We start from the raw sequence: 20221 nt of genomic DNA on the forward strand, positions 1-20221 counted from the left end.
CATACATTTCTATCAGCTGTCATATCTGAATCCACTCCTTTCATAAGTATATCCTCTTTCACACAGTCCATCTATACTTTCTTCGGTCTTCCTCTTCCTTTGTAGCTATCCATATTCAATCTTTATAGTTTCTGTTATTTTTTAATCCACGTGTACAGACTCTTGGTACCTACTCTTTTTTGCACAGTTATTATATCTTGTTGGTATACTATTTTAAGTTGTACTAAATACAATACTTTCTGGTTTATGTCCCCATCCTCTCTATCATGTCCATACTACGCTAAAATTTTGCTTCTTAATTTCTCCACCACTGCCGCTACTTTTAACCTTCCTTTAATATAACTCTCGTAAAATAGACATAGAGATAAAATTATAACTAAGTTAAGTTTTATTGGAATGTAGACTGGCATTCGAGCACTACCTAGCGGTGGCGATATACCGTGCGTCGAGCGCGGCGCTGCGCCGGCGCGCCAACATGCTGGTGCTGACGGCGCGCGCGGCCGCCGCCAGCCCGCTCGCTCGCCCGCAGGCTGATATTATGAATGCAGACTCTAATTTGGATATTCCCAATGATGAAAGACAAATAGGTTGATATTTGACTATTTTTTTAATTATGATAGTATTAAAGCAAGAAAGATTTTAAATAATACCTTGTTGTGTCTTAGGCATTATTATAAAAAAAAAGTGTAATGATAAAGTAATTTGTGACAGTCAGTAATAATTACAGATTGTATATCTTACTCATAAAAACCTTTTTTTTTTCAGACGATAGACAAGTGGCCAACTACGCGATAGAGGATGTAACAAAGTCCCTAATACTGGAACGGGCCAGTGCGTCCGAGTCACATTTGAGACTTCCACCGGCTGACTCTATTAACTCGTATACCTTCGAACAGACTATACTGTCGGACAATGTAGGTAACCTTTTAAGTAACAAAAATATAAACTTTTTTAATAGCAATTAAAAAAATTGTGCAAATTTTCTTTTACTAAAAACTACAAAATTTTTTAATCAACCCCATAGACATTTAAATAACATATAGACGAGGCATAGTCAATAACATTTTTTTACAACAGTACCTTTTCTAGTCACGCAAGTCTAGTGCGCCACCTGGTGTCCTTGTATTGACATGTAATAAAACATTTTACAAAATTATAATTAAAGCTCCAATTTTTGTTATAAAATAAATTCAACATTATTATCTTTTAGTAGCTCTCATCTTTTGTCTTCTCACTTTACTCCTTTTTATGACACAACTTTTGTATTTGTAGGAAAACGACAGTGTGGACGCCTGGTGGTTGTACGATGATGGTGGACTGAACATTTTGCTGCCGTACATCATAGCGCGCCACAAGACAAAGATACCACTCAGAATATTCGCCTTGGCTAAAGCTGGCCTGCATATAAAAGTCGCCGAAGACCGGTATACTTGTATTAACTGACGCTTGAGTTGGCACATTACAAAGAATTCGTTATTTCTAGATGTACCCTACCCACTCAAGTGTTAATTATTTTTCAAATACAATTTTGTTAACTAAAAACCTTACAATTTCTGCTGGCAATTTTCTTTGCGGTATTTCTGGCTTAGTGGAAAATTGTTTTAACATTTTCAGTATGAGGGATCTTTTGAATAAGTTCAGAATCGACTATTCCTCGTTGACGATGGTGCAAGGAATTAGTGAAAAGCCAACACAACAGAGCATCGAGTTTTTCACTAGTCTTGTTCAGACGATGAAGATAAATGAAAGTTTGTCCTCTTTATTCATTTTAATTTGATTTTTATATAACCTATCTGGAATCTTAGGGCCTGTCCCACCAAATTGTAAATTGTCTGATAATAATCCAACGTGTAAAATATGTGATGGAAATATCGGGTTTTGTTCCCATATCTGACAGTGGCGTCATTTTTAACCTATCTGAGCTAACTAGTGGTGGGACAGCTCCTTAGAATACTTGTAACATTTTCTTTTTGTTCAGAACGTTTCATCACGGACGCAGAACTGGACTACCATAAAGCGAAGACCTACAGACAACTACGACTGCGCGAATTACTTCTGAAGAATTCTATCGACGCTTCGCTTGTTGTTATCACCTTGCCTATGCCCAGAAAGGTAAGTAAATATATTTAATAATGCAGCGTCATCTGCATTCAATAATAAGAAGGACTTTGCCATTGGGTAACAATTACCGTTGGTATAATCTTCTTTCTCTATCTTCTATCTATCTTTCTATCTTCCTTCTGTGATTGTACTTGTACTTATTGTCCCTTTCCCTCGTGCCGGGTTTTTCCACTTTATTTACCCTAAGTTTAATAGAGTGAAAATATATAGCCTAGTGTTTACGCTTTATTACATTACTTAGATATAGATTAAATAAATTGAACATTAACTTTTTAGTTGTAAAATCGCCTTAGCTAGTCTTAAAATTCTCATTTACGCCTGCTTACACTAATTTCACGATACTTGCCGTTTGCGTTGTCGCATGAGCATTTGACGCGTTATAAAACGCACGGATACTCATTTGATGGAAAAAGTTCTTTTAAGTGTCAATTGTATGCAGCAGTAAACGTCTTAAGATTATTATCTTGTCAGGACTCGGTGTCGGCCGCGCTGTACATGTCGTGGCTGGAAGTGCTGAGTCGAGACTTACCGCCCGTGCTCTTTGTTCGAGGAAACGATTCTTCAGTACTAAGTGCTTGATTTAAAATAGTTTAGGTTATCTATATAATCAATAATTATTGTTTTGCACAATTCAAGCTTTTAGTTATTAATTACTCCCATTCCCAACATGACAATATTTTTTATCATACTAATATTATAAAGAGGAAAGATTTGTATTTTTGTATTGTATAAAGCCATAAGTAAAACATGAAATTTTAGTTTAAAACATATTTCTATTTAGATTTTAGACAATATAAGGACAAGCTTAAGGCATAGGAATAAAATTAAATGTCTATTATGTCGGTTAATATGATTTTTATGTTAACTTCACAAGCCGGAAACTTCGTGCATCTCTTTCGCTTGTATCGCGTTCTCGCTCGCACACTCCGTTCAAGCGGAACGTGACAGTGATGCTTTTCCGCACGTAAAGTCGTTATTTTTTTAAAACAAAAAATCACTCTAAAATTATATTCGTAAACCTCAATAGAGTTTCTACAAACTATAATTTCAGGAACTATTTAAAATTACATACATTGTTTTTGCGGCATTTCTGTGATCCATTTGGGTTTTTTCTCTTTATTTGTATAAAAAAATGTCTCGCTAATTAAGACGCAGGATTACATTTTACCGAACATGGCAACAATTTGAATAACAATTACAGTATTATATAGTTTTTTTTTGTCTATCGCCCAGAAAAAAGTTGTGAACATGGAAACAATTCTAAATATTGAAAATTACTATCTAGACACCTAAAAGTATTTATAATATTATCTAGACAAGTAGACTATAAATGTGCATATATTTATTATGAAAATGAATATAAGAATTAGTTTTAACAATAAAAAATTTTTAACAATAACTTGGTGTTTTAATACGCAAATATGATATTTATTTTTCTTCTCGAGTTTTCCATGCAACATATTTTGTAAGTGTATGGACTTTCGTATTTAAAATTCGTAGAACGAAATATTGAAAATCGTAATAATTTCATTACATAAAATTACTTATATGAAAATACGGACACAATACATAAATATTTACGTAGCAATCGAAAAATATCAGTAATTTAAATATGTACAGTAAATCATTAGATTAAAAAGACATTCATAGAAAGAATATTTGTAATTAAAACTCGCTAGTAATTAGTACCGCAAAAAGTATAATTGTTCCCCTTAGTGTATATTTAACATTTACACTAAGGAAATCTGTTCAATTAACTCTTGTAACACTGAAAACTTTTTCAAAGGTCAAAATATTCAGATCGAATGAAACATCTAGAAAAACATTTTTCATCCCCTTCATACGCTATGAAAATAACAAAGACAGCAATTGTTTTTGTACAAATGTTTCTAAAAGGACAATCCAGTTTAAAAGATTTGCTTTTCATACCTTCGTACTTTAAGTTATTAAAAATGTAATAGAATATAAAAAATAAATATTTCATAGTACATAAAAACTAAACTAAATAAAAGACCACAGGTATAAACTAATATAAATGCTTCAAATATCGCTTACAACATTAAATTCTACTTATCAACGTAATATATCTTCGTCAGCGCATCAAATATTAAAATTCGATTTTTCGTTCCAACTCAACAATATTAATCACATAATTTAAAAAATACTACAAAACTACGCATTAGTAAGAATCGAAGCTTCGATCTAACATCAAAAGCCAAAACACTCCATGTACTTGGATACAGCAAGCACTTAACCAATCCCAATCCCATTATTATAGGAAGACGAGGCAATTAAAAGCGAAAACGCCGGTGACGTCACACGCAACAGAGGTCGCGTCCACACCGCACATAACAAGTATAGTTACATTCAAACTTTATATGGGCTCGAAAATTTGCGCAAAACGCATAAATTTAGATGTCGCTAAGACGTAAGAACAAATTTAATTATTACATAATTAATTGATTTCATTAGATATTAAGTGTGGATGCGACCTAAGTATTATTGGTAACTTAGACAAAAACCATTTCTAAGTTAACTATAAATTTCCACTCCCGAACAAGAGATACAGAGATACATTGCTTTCTCAATTCTTGTTTAAATAGTGAGAAAGAAGATTATTAATTTTTATACAAATGTATCGGCAGTAGTAATTTACTGTTAGGGACAAGTATTGATAAATCTGCCTAAAACTTAGCAAAAAAAAGCGTTGTAAACATCCGCTGTGAACAGCAGGCGTATAAAGTCGGGGACACACTCACACAAAGCAGCTAAACTAGGGATGGCCGATGATTCATCGATATTATTTATATTACATTTCGTTGCATATGTAAATTCATCACAAACTTTAGTGACGAATTATTTTAATTAAAATAAAGATTTTATTTGTTATTAAAATTGACAATAATATCTAAAGTTCGTTAAATAGTCAGCATCGCTCACCCCTAGCGCGAATGTAATTAAATAGCAAAACACTTGGTGATAAACTCTACGTAGTACTAAGGTGCTCGATATAAGAGGTAAAAAGGAGACTAAAACAAAGCGAATAAACAACTAATCAAACGGAAAAGTGCATTATGATATAAAAATACGTGCTCGCGTTAATTTTTTTTTTTTCAGTTTTCTTGTATTCTAATATTTTTAAATATTATTTTACAGGGTGTTTGAGTTTTTCGAGTTGTGGAACACTCTCATATCGACGTCGCGGCGACATTGGAGTGCTCCGCCGCTCGAGGCGCCCGCGCCGTCGCCCGGACGCCTTCAAAACTATATTTTAATCAACAATTATCAGCTGACATGAATTACGCACTTTCAGCAAAGAAAAAATATGTCAAAACACTACAAACATTTTTTTCGACTTGCGACTAGTGAAATCAACTCTACTTGACCATTAATCGAATAGTTGTTCTATTTTGTTAAGACAAATCGATTCGCTCAAGATGCACTATGTTTTAGTATCACACCTCTATGTCGCAGATACCTCGCTACTGTAGATAGTACACTGCCATTCCACCTTTACGGCGGCTCGGAAGTACGCACGCGACGCCGAGCCGCCGTAAAGTTTGAATCTTATAATACAATGCTTTCATTATACCATATAACCAGTATACGGTTCAGAAAGCCTAACATTTCAAACAATCAATTACGATTATGATTCTTCGTCTAACTACTTTATTATCTGTTCACTTTACCGTGTTTTATATAAACAAACGACATCTTCTAAAGGTTTTTAACATTTCTTTTAACACAAATAAATTGACTCAACTTTTCCGAACTGTTCCAGATTTTTCTGAACTAAACAAAATACGTAAGTACAAAAACAACATTTATTTATATAAAATCGCACGCTAACATGAACAGACTATACATTCGAACAAATAATAACATTTTTAAATTTGTTTTAGATTAATCTAAACATCGAATAACACACATACGGCATCGGACGCGGTAAAACACTGTAAATTAACACATTCAATGCCACAAGATTGAGTGCACTCGGCGGGCGAGTGTATGGCAGTGAAGGTGTTAACGATCATGTAGATTGTGGTGGGACAGTTTAGGACGGTCGAAGTGTGAACGTCGCGAGGCCGTGAGAGTGTGGTCTGTATGCGGTCATTGCGGTTGCGGTCACTGCGGTCACTGTGGTCGCGGTGACACCACTGCGGTCATTGCGGTCACTGCAGTCAATGCAGACACTGCGATCGCTGTGACGTCACTGCGGTCACTGCGGTTAAGGTGACTGCAGTCGCGTTGACTACGGTCGCGGTGACTGCGGACGCGGTGACTGCGGTCGCGGTGACTGCGGTCATGCTAATGGTACCTAGAGTTGAGATCTGCGTGCGGCTGACATACAACGCTCGCCCCCGGCTACTCTTCGCAGCCAGCGTCCTCACTGATCGTCTCGCCCGCTCTCTCCTGCGAAATGTTTTGACCTGCCACATGGTCATACTATTAGTACTATTTATTGATATAAATCCAAATATCACCAAATTATGGTGGCATTGAGTGTTTTAATGAAATCAATATGAAGTTGTATGTATGTTTGTATGGTGTAATGTCCGTACCCTTTTTCGCTGATGAAAGTATGCACTTCTTGCAGCTTATGAAGAAAAAGGAGACACGTTAGAGTTGGGCGTGGCGGGCAGCAGGTCCATGGTGCGGCACACCCAGCCCGCGATGTCCGCCTTCTCCCCCTCCGCCGCACGGATCCACTCGTGACTCTGTAACACCCAACCATACATTCATACATCCATGTACACTAAGAGACTTCGGCGGTATATCACTTTAAAAGCTAATCGTATCAACGTTTTGTACGATAGTAAGACGACGTGGAATCTTTTTTTTTAATTTAATTTTAACCAAATGTATTTTGTACACTTGGTGCCAATATATGACGCAGTTTTTAAATGTGTCTGTACAAATAAACGTATAAATGTACACGGCTAATTGTTTTTTTTATTATCATTTGCGCAACTTCTGCTACCAAGTTGATTATTTGTAACAAAGGGCGTAGTGGAGTATGTCTCATTGCTAGAACAATAGATTTCTTCTGTTTGTAGAACACCGCTGATTTCTGCGATTGTACCTGCTGATAACGCACACGTAAGCTTTCTAGTCTACGTTTTAAGAAGGAAACAAAAAAACAAAAACAATTTTTTTAAGATTATTAGACTGTTTACTTTAGACACAGTTACCTAAAAATTATTGCTTATTTAAAAAAAAAGTCGTGTTAAGATTATAATAAGATAAGTTAGATATATTAGAACCCTTGGTGTACATACCATCAAGGTCTTGAGATCAGCTCTCTCGTCGGGGTTCTTCTTGAGGCAGCGGTCGACAAAGTCCTTGAATTCGTCGGAGAATATTCCTGCGGGCAGTTTGGGCGGCGGCTCGTTCACTATGTAGTCCAACAACTCGAATATCGCCATCGGACGCGGGGAATTAGGCGCCTGGGAAACATTAAAAAGAGATGTAATCTGCTAGCTGTTCTCTTGCGGCTTCACCCACAGCGTATTATAAAAACTTTATTTTAATGGTTACATTTCATAAAACGTTCACTTGTAAATGTCAAAAATCAAATTACAACGAAGGCCTTCACCATTCGCTAACAATAACCGTTACCATGGCAACCTTTCTTTGTTATTATTGGGTTGTAGTTTTTGTCCTTTTCCCATATAGCGTTTTTTTTTCTTAGTTTAATAGCGTGAAAATACAGTCTAAAGTGTGTCGTAAGTGTAGTTTTTAATAAAATAAAACAAAGTAAAAACATGCTGTAATTGCTGACATCATACATAAGAAAGCAGTGTTTTTACCCTGTATTATGTTAAGTATTGATAAGAAAAAAAAACATGTAACCAACCTGTCCTGGGGAATGATCTTCATTCTGTCCTCCGAATATGGTGGCTAATGTCTTAGCGTCAGGCGGCGGTATGGGGTACATGCCGATAGCCATCTCCACCAGCGACAGCCCCAGCGACCAGATGTCCGACTGAACTGAGTAGTGCGTCCCTTGGAGACGCTCCGGCTGCCAATAATTATTCATTTAACGTAATGTAACGTAAAATAACATTTATATCTATCTTTGCATATAATTGGAGTGTATGTATTTAAAGGTAAAATTCCAGATTTCAGGAACATGGTGTAATTGGGTTGCTGATTATGAAGATCGCATTTAAAATGTGTTTTTGTGTCTTGTTCCCACAAACACGGCTTTCAGACAGACAGATAGATATTGGTTTGGATAGAAATTGGTCCAGTCTATTCAGAGATTACCGAGAGGTAATTTTGACGGGATTTTTACTGGAGGGTAGCTGACATGACATCATATTATATTTTTTTTATTTTAGGCTTGTAAAATTGCAATCTATCGCTGTGTCGGGTGAACCGATTCTGACAGGACAATCTTTTTTAATTCCGCCCTAACGAAATTTGCAGGCGTCAGCTCGTTCAATATAATGACGTAAGAGATAGGACGTGTCTGTTATCTGTTACTTTATAACTGTGCAATGGTCAGTAATGCCCAGTTCTCATTATCCCAGTCTGATAAATCCAGAACTGGATGTTGAATGTAAGTCTAGTAATAATATAAACTACGCATAAGGGTGACCCAATACTGTACAAGTCATGAGTATAAGAAATCTAGATTATTTGCGTCTTATTCTTGCATATTCAAAAAAAATATACCAAAGTCTGACTGTTTAAAGTACTTAAGCCTTACATTCAATTTTATCTTTTTAAATACATTAATGTTACGAATAATCTCTCCGTCTGTGACACTGCAATGTTATATGCTAATTACAAAGATTAACAACAATCATTTAAAATTCATTTGTACAATACATCTTGCAGATATATTGTAAATTGTAACATTTATAATTGGTGTTTATTTGAACTTTGAATTACACAAACAAAATTAATTTAAACAGTTTCTTTTGATTGGAATTTTGTCAAATTCTAATACATCATTTGTAATCTGTTTGCATAAAAAAAAATTCATCTCGTTTTCTGTCTAACGTCCAACCCTTTTTATCATAATGGAACATAAACTTTTACTGATATGATGGTTTTGTACACACAGAGAAAAAAATCAAAATGACTGCCATTTACTGTGGAGGTCGATTGAACCCAAGTTTATACCATATTTTTATATTAAAATAGTTATTTTATAAATATCTAGAATATCGCGAGTCTATATTCGAACACATTGTAGACACATTTCACTATATTAATATTTTTATACTCACAGACATGTAGCTCCTGGTGCCCACGAAGGAATTAGCCATTGAATCAATAAGTTGACCGGAAACACCAAAATCACAGATCTTGATCTCTCCGTTGCTGTTCACGAGGATGTTGGAGGGTTTTACATCGCGGTGCATGATGGCGTGCTTGTCACGCAAGTAGCTTAACCCTTTCAGCACCGCAGATGTTATTGTGCCTGTCAAAATTGGAGACATCAGCTAGTATTTCAAATTCAATTCAAAGAAAAATTCAATCAAACTCCTTATTGAACCTAAATTTAACATATTCGATTTAGTTACGGAGAGGACACTAGAAACATTTACCTACAAATATATTACTTTCAACGTCAGTAGTAGAAATAACATAAGCAAAAAATATTCCGGCATTTGAAGTGTCATTTGTTGATGTTTCAAGCCAGAATTATAGGTAATTAAAGGATATACCTTATATTAAAGTTAAAGTAACAAATACCATATAAATACCTAGAATAGATTCAGGAATTCTTCCCGCCTTCTTTAATATAAGATCGAGGGATCCTCCGTCCATATACTCCATGCAGATTGAAATCTCCCCATCACTATAGAAAGCACCATAGAAACCCACAATGTGTGCGAAGTTACATTCATGCAGGACCTTCAACTCGCGGATGATTTGCTTCTTTATAGCTGGTTTCACTTCTAAATGGATCAACTTGCGCGCCATTATAAGACCAGTAGATTTGTGGCGAACCTTCATAACTACACCACCATTACCTTGTCCTAATAATAAAAATATATATTAGTATGACACAAAAGAAATTGTCAATTCACTCATAATGCTTTAAACAACTAGTAAACCAAAATGTTTGGTCTTTAATATAAAAATCAACAGAATTAAAGCTTGTGTACTAACAAACAATTTGAAGCCAGTTAGTGCCAACACCAGAGTGTGTGTGTGAGTGTTTAGGCGTTTTTAATTTCATATTTCAGTTTATAATATGTCAAAGAATTTAAAATAGATTTGTGTGGCAATTTTAAAATGTAGTCCCAAACAAGTCTTATATTTCCCAATTACATTTTTACTTTTTAGGTTTACATTTCTAGTTGTGTTCAATTACCTAATTCTCCCAATTTTTCGAAATCATCATCACTAAGTTCACCAATCTTCTCCTTCTGACAGAGGAACACTTCAATGCGCCTCCTCTGTGTGTCATCCATCTCTATCTGCTCCAGTCTTTCAGTCAAAGCTTCTATACTTGTCTTTGATTTCCCAGCTAAACCCTGCCGCCTAAAACACATGTAATAGTTTAAAATATTAATTCCAGTTGGTTAACATTCTAACACAACCTTTAATGCCATAATCCATATCTCTTATAAGCAAATTATGTAAACCAATGTCAAAACCCAATGGCAAAATACCTTTATTGTCATTTGTGCATTTGCAAAAGAAAGATCTTATAATGTCATGTGGATGAAGCCACATGAGAACAGCTAGTAAAGATATTTATTTACCGTGGGTATTGCCATGATGATCTACCTGCCCAGCTACTGTAAATAAGGTCTTATTAATAGTTATTTTATAACTATTTCACATTTTTGAAAATACTTAGAAGGCATCCTGCCTTTCTTCAATGGTGATGTCCATGTTATTGAATTTGATTTTAAGAATTCTTGGTTATATTAAACTAGCTATTTATTTGCATATCACAAAGATTCTTCTTAAAAGGATTCAAGTGTATGTTCAATTATGTAACTAAGAATTGAACATTAATGTTTGCATTAAGTTTTAGTCAGACTATAACCATTTACAGATTGTTAGGGGGTTGTCTAGGGAATTAAAATTACAGGTCTAATATATAGCAATAAACATTTGTTCCAAACTCATAAATATGACTAGAAATGGTAGGACTAACAGGAATATTTCACATTAGAAAAGTAAAAAGAGGCTTATATAAAATATTTAACTGTGTCAAAAAGGTGTATACCATCATTATCTTTTTTATGAGTCGATAAGAATTCGTTATGTTACACTTCTGGAACAATACATTTAAACATTAAGTAATTTTTTATACTTACTCAGTAGCAGTGGCAGATTTCAGCTGAGGGGTCATATTAGACGGTGTAATTGCCGGAGCAGTGTCAATAGACCCTGGTGGGAGGGTCAAATTTAATTTATTCTTCGACATCTTACTCATCCTGGACACACATTTGTCATCGTAATAAAATGAAGGTGAATCCTTTGCGCCTGTATGCGCAAAGTAATTACGAAATCACATTGATAAAAAATTGACTCTATACTGTAGATAATCGTTTTTATTTAACTGTAAAGTCAACAAACTATCTTGAGAAATATCTTAAAACTGAGGTTTTATATTGTCCTGAGTTTATGGATTGCCCTTTTCTTTGGATTTTGACAATGGTGCGTTTGACAATGACGTAAAACGCTATCGATTTTTTTTATTCGATAATTTCGTTTTGAAACGAGTTTTTGCTGTCTATGATTTATCTATGGGGACTGCAAAAACTCAAAAACAACATTTTGCAACTTTGTGGAAAATTTATTTGCAGTGCAATTTTCTTATAGATTTCTACAAGTACGTGGGTAGCTGTGACCATTCAACATTTGCTATTTTGATAGCTACAAAAGCTTATAATTTCATAGAAATCACCAAGTATACTAAAAAAAAAATTATATGTCTTAAAATAAATTCAAGTTTATTATGTTTTAACGTACATGTAAACAATTGTTAGATGTTTATATAATAATTTACCGTTCTGCTTTTCATAGCGATATATAAGTTACTATGTAAAAACTTAGAATAAGTAATTGTATTTATTATAAACATTCATAATACTTTTTATGGAGATTTTAATTTGGTTAAAAATGCATTAATTCCTGGCTGTGTCTGCTTCACTTCTTGGACTGGCTTCTTTGTGTCAGGTTTCACTCTTTTGACGTTTTTATTTTCTTGCTTAGGCTTTTTCTTTTTTTCTGCACTCGGTTGTGTTTGTTCCACATCGGATGTACTTTTTTTCTTTTTTATCTTTTTCTTATCAGTTTCATCTGGTTCATTTGACGGCTGTAGCAATGTAGTCGTATCATTTACAATCATTGATAGTTTCTTAAAGTAATTCCACAATGCATCAACACATTTTTCTGGTTTCTCTCCATCAGCTGTTTCCCATAATAACCCATACATTCTAGGTTTTAATTTCTCCGTAGGCTTTTTGAGTTCACTTTCAAACTCATCTTCAAGATGTTTCAATCTCGCTTTTTGCGTTTCCGGTGAAAGAGATAGAACATCATCTTCATCAACAGTGGCTTCCTAAAATGTCAATAAAGAATTAGTATAAATTGTATTATAACTCATTAAAACTAATATAAATTAAGGTTTTTGCTCTCCATGACAAAACTACCAATATAGAATTTATCATATATTATTGCATTCTATTTTAATACCATTGGTATGGATAAAAGGTGTTTCTAACACACCCTAAGTGGTTAATTACCCTCAGTATAAATTTAGTGCAAGAAATTTACACTAAGAGTCTCCCTTAGTTACTTAGAACTAGGTATGAAAGTTATTAAAAAACAATTACAATACCTCATCACTCAAGTATCCATGCGGCACGAAGACCTCGTTATCGACCTCATATTCGTCTGCATCAGGCTCGTCGTCACTGCCGGCCGCGCTGCCGTCGATGCTCTCTCCCTCCTGTTCCTCCTCCCACTCCTCGTCACTATCCACCTCGTAGTCTACATGTTTCTAGAAACAACTATCATGTTACATGGTGCCTAGCGCTTGAGATCTTGAATCACACTTAAGGCAAAAATTGACTGAATTCAGTATTGTATAGCTTTCACTATCGCATATTGCCCTGAATCGATTGAGCTATTAAATAAATATTAGTTAATACAGTTTGTTTTGTAATGCTTGTTAAGCTAGCTAGTTCAGGTCACATTTTGAGTCATGAGTCACCATAGAGCACTGGTTTAATGCTATGTACAATAACTATGTGAGCGAAGGCGCCACAAGCTACCTGGAGACTGGCAGCTTCAAATGAAAATTATAACTTTATGAAAATGCTAAATTGCAATATGGTTCACTGATCTGCTTTACTCATGTAAACTGTAATTTGCAAGACTTTTTGGTTTTAACTAGTAGTCATAGGACTACTTTCTTATCATCTTTCTCCTTATCCTACTCTCGTAGGGTCGGCGCAAAAGGTTTTTGTTCTCCACATAACTCTATCATACGTCATCTCAATCATCACTCCTTTTTGATCATGTCACCTTTCATGCAATCCATCCATTACTTTCTAGGTAGGTAGACCTACCGATGTACCCTTCCACACTCATAACTAACATTCTCCTTGTAACATGCAATTCACAGGACTACTATCTCTCTTTATAAATGTAGGCATCTACCATATTGGCCAAATACCGAAATACGTCACTTCGTAAGCACTGCCACTATCTGATTAACATCATAATTTTAATGGAATTAGAAGTTTAAGCATATCCTTATCATTTAAAATGCTATAACAATTTTAAATGTTGTGCCAGTATTTGGCCGTTAGTTATGTAATTTTGGTAGATAAAAATCTTTTTAGATTTATGTTTATAATACCTGATCTTGTTGAAAAGGTCTTCTAGGTTTAACAAATGTGCTACGTTTTCTCCAAGTGCCCCAGTATGGTGGCCTTCTGTTTTCATGGAAACTTAATAGTTTTGGCCGAAGCCTCTCACGAACAGATGTTTCACAGGATAATATTTCATTAGCATCTTCTATAGGTGGTAAATCATCTTCTGAAAGAATGTTTTAAATATTAAATTACGGTATTATAAACAACACACAGAAACTTAGACATGTCAAAAACACATAAGAGAACATTTTTTTACAGAAAGTAATTTTATATGACTTGAAGGCTACTTGACTTGCCAGGCTTGTTAACTAGTATTGCCCACAACTTTGTCCGCGGGGAATTTAAAAAAACATAGCCTACATGTCCCTACACACTGTTGTCTATGCCAAATTTCATTGAGATCCATTGACCCATTTTGGAGATACCTTCTAATAAATATCCATACATCCATCAATCTAAACATTCACATTTATAACATTAGTAAGACAGAATTACTCACCCACAATCATAACATCATCATCATTTTCTTTATCACTTAAAGGCCATGTCTTTCCACTTGACAAAGGCTTGCTTGAACCTTCTTTCAAACTTTTTACATACAGTTTATTAGTTGGCGCATTTTGTCCTTCAAGTAATTTATCTAAATTTTCTTTTTGTTCATCACTTATATAATTTCTTGTAGTAGGCGCCAATCTCATATCCGCCTTAATTGTGAAACTGGACAATACACTGTTTTTGCTAACTGGACCTATTGTGTGCTGGTCTTTCTCAGTTTTCTGTTTAGGAACAAAGAAATTCACAAAAGCTTCAGCCGCTTTCTTTTTCTTTTGTTCCTGTTCTAGTTTTTCTAACTCTAAAGCCTCTTGTTTCTTTTTCTTTTCTTCTTCCCTTGCTTCCTTTTCTTTCCTACGCATTTCTTCTTTTTCTTCCCTCTCTTTCTTCTTTAGTTTTTCTTTTTCTTCCCTTAATTCTGTAACAATGAATTGTGAATTAAGACAAAGGAAAATGTAAAAAAATAGAAAACAAATAATAAAAGAGATGACATACGTTTTTCAACATCCTTCTGACGTTCTTTCTCTTCTTTTTCTTTTCGTCTCTGTTCTTCCTTCTCTTCTTTCTCTTTGCGTTTTTGCTCTTCTTTTTCCTCTTTCTCTTTCCGTTTTAACTCTTCTTTTTCCTCCCGTTCTTTCCTCCGTTGCTCCTCCTTTTCCTGCTTCTGCTTAGCTCGTTCTTCTTTTTCCTGTAGCCTTTTCTTCTCTCGTTCTTGTTTCTCTTTATCTTTCTCTTCTTTCTTTGTTGCTGAGTCTAATTTCTTCTGGATTTGCTGAAACATTTAAACGTTGATGAAGAGAAGGGAATAGGTGAAAGAATTTTGTGTATTTATTTATCTTAAGTAACTATTTGAGGAGGCTTTTATAAAATATTTTTTTGCAATTTATTAACTTTTTCAGTTTATAAATTGCACAAGTACAAATGTTCATAAGTATCCTACGTAGTTAAATGTATGTTTTATAAGGAACTAGCTGTTCCCGTGCGATTTCATCAGCATAAAATTATTTTATTGTTTACATGTGTCAAATTGTCAATTGCAAAGGTCAAAATGACATGACATGACAAAACTTGGCAACCTTGCTTCCTTGATGTTGGCAGCAACTTATGACCTCTTTCCCACATTAGGCTTTTTAGCAAAATATTTACTCCCTAAGTTTAATGGCGTGAAAATATATAGCCTAAAGCGTGACATAAGTGTAGGGCTATTTATTAAAAAAAAGAATTATCCAAAAATATGCTGTAATTGCTGACTTAGGCAACAAAGAAGTGTGTGTTTACACTTTATTATAATAGTATAGATTAATAATGCTTTACATTTATTTTATTTTCTTATTTGATGAACTAAAAGAAAGGACAAAATTATAAATTGTAAACAATAATTTGTATTCATTATAGAATGTTGTGTCTAATGATCCCAATGCAATAAACAATCTTACCTGTTTTGGTGTTAATGGTGTAGAATTATTAGGAGTCCTATCTGAACAGCTTGATGTTGAATTCCGAGTTTGTCTGGGTGTTATATTTGATTGGGCAGATTCTTCACTTGTTTGTGATGTATTCAAGTCCAATTTATTTTCTAACTTCGATCTATTCCTTGTGCTCCGTTTGGGAGTAACCATACTTGGTTCATCATTGTTATTGGATTTATTGCAATCTCCATCTTCTATTATCTCATCTTTTTCAGTCTTAAGTGCAGTACAATCTTCAGCTATTTCCTTAACATTCACCTCAATATTATCTACAGTACATTTTTCATTTTCTGTATTAATGTCATTATTTTTGTTGGAAAATTCTGTAGATTCACCATCACAAGAGATATCAATATTTTTTTCGCTATCATCAACTTCCATACATGTAGATCCATTTAATTTTTCCGAATCTTCTGTAGTTTTAGTTTCAGTAGGGCCTGTAACATTCTTGGAATCTTTGCCATTTTTCTTCATCAATGTTTTGGACTTTTGTTTTTTCTTCCGAGCACTATCTACCAATTTAACATAAGGATTGAGTTTTTTGTCTACTGTCTGTGTCTTTGTTGCATCTTTACTGTCCTCGTCACTAATAACCACCAAGTCATCGATCTTGTCGTTCTCTTTTGTTACTTTACCCAATTTGGTGACAGGCTCACTTTCAGGTGCAGATAATTTTCTCTTTCTGGTTTGAGTAGTTTCTGTCGCAGGTGTAACGCCGCTTAATAATTTAAATGGAAGCCTGGCCTGTTTTAGTTTTTTCTTTGAAGGTGTTACGTCCGCTTCTTCAGACTTGGGAGTTTTCATTTTAAATATTGAAGTTGATGAACTAAATTAATTCTAAACATAAAATTTAAATAACCAATAATAATAAAGCTCTTTTCTTTTATAACTAATAATCACATTTCAAGGCACAATACGATAAAAGCTAACAATATTATCCACATTAGTTCTATAATAGTGCAATGCAAAATACTTTGACAAGCGACTTTATAAAACGCGGGAGTTTGGTGTTTGTGAACATTTCCGTTCCATTATCTTCCAAACTTTTAACCTTAGATCGTAAAAAATGTATTTTTGTCAAGAACTATTTTGAAGTGTTTAAAAATTACACAAGAACAGGAAAAATAATACTCATACTTTTTTGATACATCTTTTCCAACACATTTTAAATTCTACAAATGTAAATGGCAATTAAATTTGAACATAGTAGAAACGGAACGCATGTAATGCCATACGTCAGTCTTCAACATGACGTTTTTTAAAATAATAGTGATGTGCTGTAATGTATATTTAATGACATAAAAATTGATATTTCATTCGCCCTAAAGCTTTTACAATTTCCTTTTTTTGAATAAGTACCAATCGTTTCTTATTTTTCCGTTTGATATTACTTTATTTTTTTTGTGGCAAAGGAACTAGCGTTACCTGTTACTTGATATTAAGTCATTATTCTATTCAGGCTGGTCCTTTCTATTCAGTGCTGTTGAGATGATTGTTTTATATTTACCACGTTTGTAAACTCTAAATTAGGTTTATTGAAAGTTTGAAACTACTATTTGTAGAGAGTAGGCGGCTACGTCGCCTACACTCTCACCCCCCGTGCTTCCACTTCAACCCACACTAAAAAAAGAAAATGGGCAACGTGTAACACACCACTAAGAGTATATGTTGTTTGTAGTTTATTTATACATTGGATTATAACGATTTTTATTTCCTAGATTATCGTATTTGTTAAAAAAAGACGAAATGCGCAAAACTATTTTATTTAGAAGAAGTTACAAGATGGATCACATTTGAAGTACAGGCGGGATATCACATTTAACATCGAAGTAACTACAGTATGCTCTTAATTATTTACAATAACATTTATTACAAGTTCTCTCTTTATTATCATTATACGGAAATACAAAGAAAAAATAATAAACGATCATTCCCACAATTATCTTTACAAAAAATAAATTCGAGAAAATAGTGCTTGGCCGTGCTCGCCTCGGCGGGTTCACTGCCGCGCACCCAGATTATAAGTAAAACAGCAACAAAAATTGTGCCTAGAAAAGATTTTATTTCAAGAAATACACAAATAAAATACATTTGCGTTTTATTTATTTTACGGACTCAATAATGGACGATAAATATCTTAATAGTGAAAATATTCGAGTTACATAAACATAAAAATAAAAAATATTTAGATTTATTATTTTTCGAAGTATATAAGTTAGTATAGAATAAATAGATTTCTTGTTAATTTATTAAAACACAGATAGTCTTGTCTTAAATAATTAATTTATCGTGAATATATCTTGAATAGAAGTATGCATAGTTATTCCAGGGCAGCATTGTTTGTCTGTAAATATCATATAAAATTAAATGGTCAAAATACTTAGATATAGATATTTTATAAAGTACATAGAACTAAATATAAATGCATTGAATGGTATTTCATATTTACGAGTCGTGACGTGAGTACATAAAGCATTTTAATTCAGACATGATGAAGATATGTTGCACATTTTCATTGAAGATAAGTCTTGTTAGAGTTATAAAAAAGATCGGCATCTTTCTTACACAATATTGTTTTGGTTATTGTTTTTAAATAATCAACATTTGGAACTTTTTTGGGGGGAAATCTTGAGTCCACAACAGGAATTCGTTGTTAGAGCTCTCCGCCGTAGGTCCTGGTAGCACCTGATGACGTGCAGAATAAGTCGAAAGAAAAATGTTGTAAATATTCTTTCTGCATGAAACATTCTTTTTTATGCATTGAGGTGTTATTGAGGCGATGTCGGATGGAGCGAATAACTCTTTTTTAGATGCCCATTGATTTCGATCAAATGACTGACCTCAAAACCAGCCTGTCTGTGACATATTTTATCTATTATAAGAGTGTATCAAAATAAACGTATATAGTATACAGGTATTAGCCGTCCGCAGAAGGTTTTCCGATGACTTCCCCTCATACTAATACGGACCGCGTCCCGCGCTTGTCTGTCCTACCTTTTAGCTATGGTTAGGTCAACTAAAATTGATGACCTGCAGATCAGCTTACGGTTTGCATAGGTGAAATAGATCAGGGAACCGGCTTGTATATCAGCTTAATTTGTTTGCATAGAGGTATTATTTGCGTGAGCTACGAGTCATGGGATTCCACACTTACATATATACTATAGCATTGAGATGTTAGCTAATTTATGGTAGTTGTGGAGCCGCAGCTCAACACTTCACGATTATGTGAGCTGATCTTTTGATCCGATTCAGAGATCATTTGCACACGTCTAGTACCGTCAGTTAAATCATAATGTGTGACGTCATGCAGCCAAGCTTCTGCGCACGACTAATAGTAATAGAAAGATTCCATTAAAATATTCATTTTGTGCGGTCTTAATGTAATTGTGAAACTTATCATTACTAATTTTACACAATATTGGTTTTTAAATCTATTACATTGTCTAATAATATATTTGTTTTTACATTACACATAAGGATACGTACACTTATTTGCTATAAGCGTTTTCACATCGATCACAATTACAAAGGAGAATATAATGATTTGGAAGAACATTGTTTTTTATCGTATATCTAAACACATATTGAAAATATGATTACTATAAATAAATATTTAATTAACAAATTAAATATGACAAATACTAAGTTGAAGTAAGGAAAAGTTTGCGTAGTTGTAAATTAATTATGTTAACTATTGTTAATATTAAAATGAAACTTATTCTATGCGATGAACGTATTTTTTTCATAAAATTTAGTTGCAATGTTAATAAATACGTTGATATAACGTCCGCATAATGAGCGGGCGAGCCGGCTGACGAGGCGGGGTGGCTTGGATAGGTCAATCACTACCGAACGTAGCGCATGCGTCGCCCGCTCCCCCAGCAGTTGTCGATTTGGTATCTTCAAAGGAACCTTAATAAGTTAGCCATGCATGATTAGGACTTATATTCTGCATTATTTGCTCGTTTTTATATAACCTCAAAATATGTGAGAGTGTAATTTTCATTCGTATTGTCGAGAATTTGAGGTTGTGGAATTCGTACATATGATTTATGACTGGAAAACTTTCGCTTTTGTGTTTTTTTTTCTGGATTTAAATTAAGATGTTTATAATCTTTTGATCCCAATTTCTTTTTCCTGCTTTCGCACTAAAAACACTCTAAGCTCGAACTACATTCACCAACTTGTTTAAATAATTACTTCATTTTTTCT

General features: G+C 34.0%; 3 protein-coding genes across 3 annotated transcripts in view; 1 reads left to right on the forward strand and 2 right to left on the reverse strand.

Annotated features, from left to right (window-relative positions):
• Positions 1-2771, forward strand: part of LOC106104717 (bumetanide-sensitive sodium-(potassium)-chloride cotransporter-like) — an 8955-nt gene extending 6184 nt beyond the window's left edge. Inside the window, exons 15-20 of the mRNA XM_013284846.1 lie at positions 403-587; positions 766-914; positions 1273-1424; positions 1615-1748; positions 1979-2112; positions 2593-2771. Coding sequence (XP_013140300.1) covers positions 403-587; positions 766-914; positions 1273-1424; positions 1615-1748; positions 1979-2112; positions 2593-2700 — 862 coding nt within the window. The 3' untranslated portion in view covers positions 2701-2771. The remainder of the gene's footprint in view (positions 1-402; positions 588-765; positions 915-1272; positions 1425-1614; positions 1749-1978; positions 2113-2592) is intronic.
• Positions 2772-2874: 103 nt separating this feature from the next.
• LOC106104858 (dual specificity mitogen-activated protein kinase kinase dSOR1) lies at positions 2875-11762 on the reverse strand. The gene is made up of 8 exons (XM_013285043.1): positions 11415-11762; positions 10457-10626; positions 9843-10118; positions 9363-9556; positions 7979-8143; positions 7401-7568; positions 6684-6839; positions 2875-6551 (listed from the first exon to the last, which is right to left on the reverse strand). The coding sequence occupies exons 1-7, from the start codon at positions 11531-11533 to the stop codon at positions 6720-6722; spliced, it is 1212 nt and encodes a 403-aa protein (XP_013140497.1). The 5' UTR covers positions 11534-11762; the 3' UTR covers positions 2875-6551; positions 6684-6719.
• A 274-nt stretch (positions 11763-12036) lies between these two features.
• On the reverse strand, positions 12037-17009 carry LOC106104912 (chromatin assembly factor 1 subunit A-like). Its single transcript, XM_013285110.1, has 6 exons — positions 15974-17009; positions 15029-15309; positions 14485-14948; positions 13970-14148; positions 12944-13105; positions 12037-12664 (listed from the first exon to the last, which is right to left on the reverse strand). The coding sequence occupies exons 1-6, from the start codon at positions 16808-16810 to the stop codon at positions 12197-12199; spliced, it is 2391 nt and encodes a 796-aa protein (XP_013140564.1). The 5' UTR covers positions 16811-17009; the 3' UTR covers positions 12037-12196.
• Between the last annotated feature and the right edge of the window lie 3212 nt (positions 17010-20221).

Source organism: Papilio polytes, unplaced genomic scaffold (genome assembly GCF_000836215.1).
Source record: "Papilio polytes unplaced genomic scaffold, Ppol_1.0 DF823399.1, whole genome shotgun sequence".
Lineage (NCBI taxonomy): Eukaryota > Metazoa > Arthropoda > Insecta > Lepidoptera > Papilionidae > Papilio > Papilio polytes.

Bases quoted from the DNA above. Each gene is read 5' to 3' on its own strand.
- LOC106104912 (XM_013285110.1), bottom strand. From the start codon at position 16,810: ATGAAAACTCCCAAGTCTGAAGAAGCGGACGTAACACCTTCAAAGAAA. The intron at 15,310-15,973 runs GTAAGATTGTTT...TAAATGTTTCAG, and splicing joins CACCATTAACACCAAAACAG to CAAATCCAGAAGAAATTAGA. The intron at 14,949-15,028 runs GTCATCTCTTTT...TACAGAATTAAG, and splicing joins AAGGATGTTGAAAAACGTAT to GGAAGAAAAAGAAAAACTAA.
- LOC106104858 (XM_013285043.1), bottom strand. From the start codon at position 11,533: ATGAGTAAGATGTCGAAGAATAAATTAAATTTGACCCTCCCACCAGGG. The intron at 10,119-10,456 runs GTAATTGAACAC...TTTTATTATTAG, and splicing joins CGAAAAATTGGGAGAATTAG to GACAAGGTAATGGTGGTGTA. The intron at 9,557-9,842 runs GTATTTATATGG...CAATTTTGACAG, and splicing joins AATTCCTGAATCTATTCTAG to GCACAATAACATCTGCGGTG.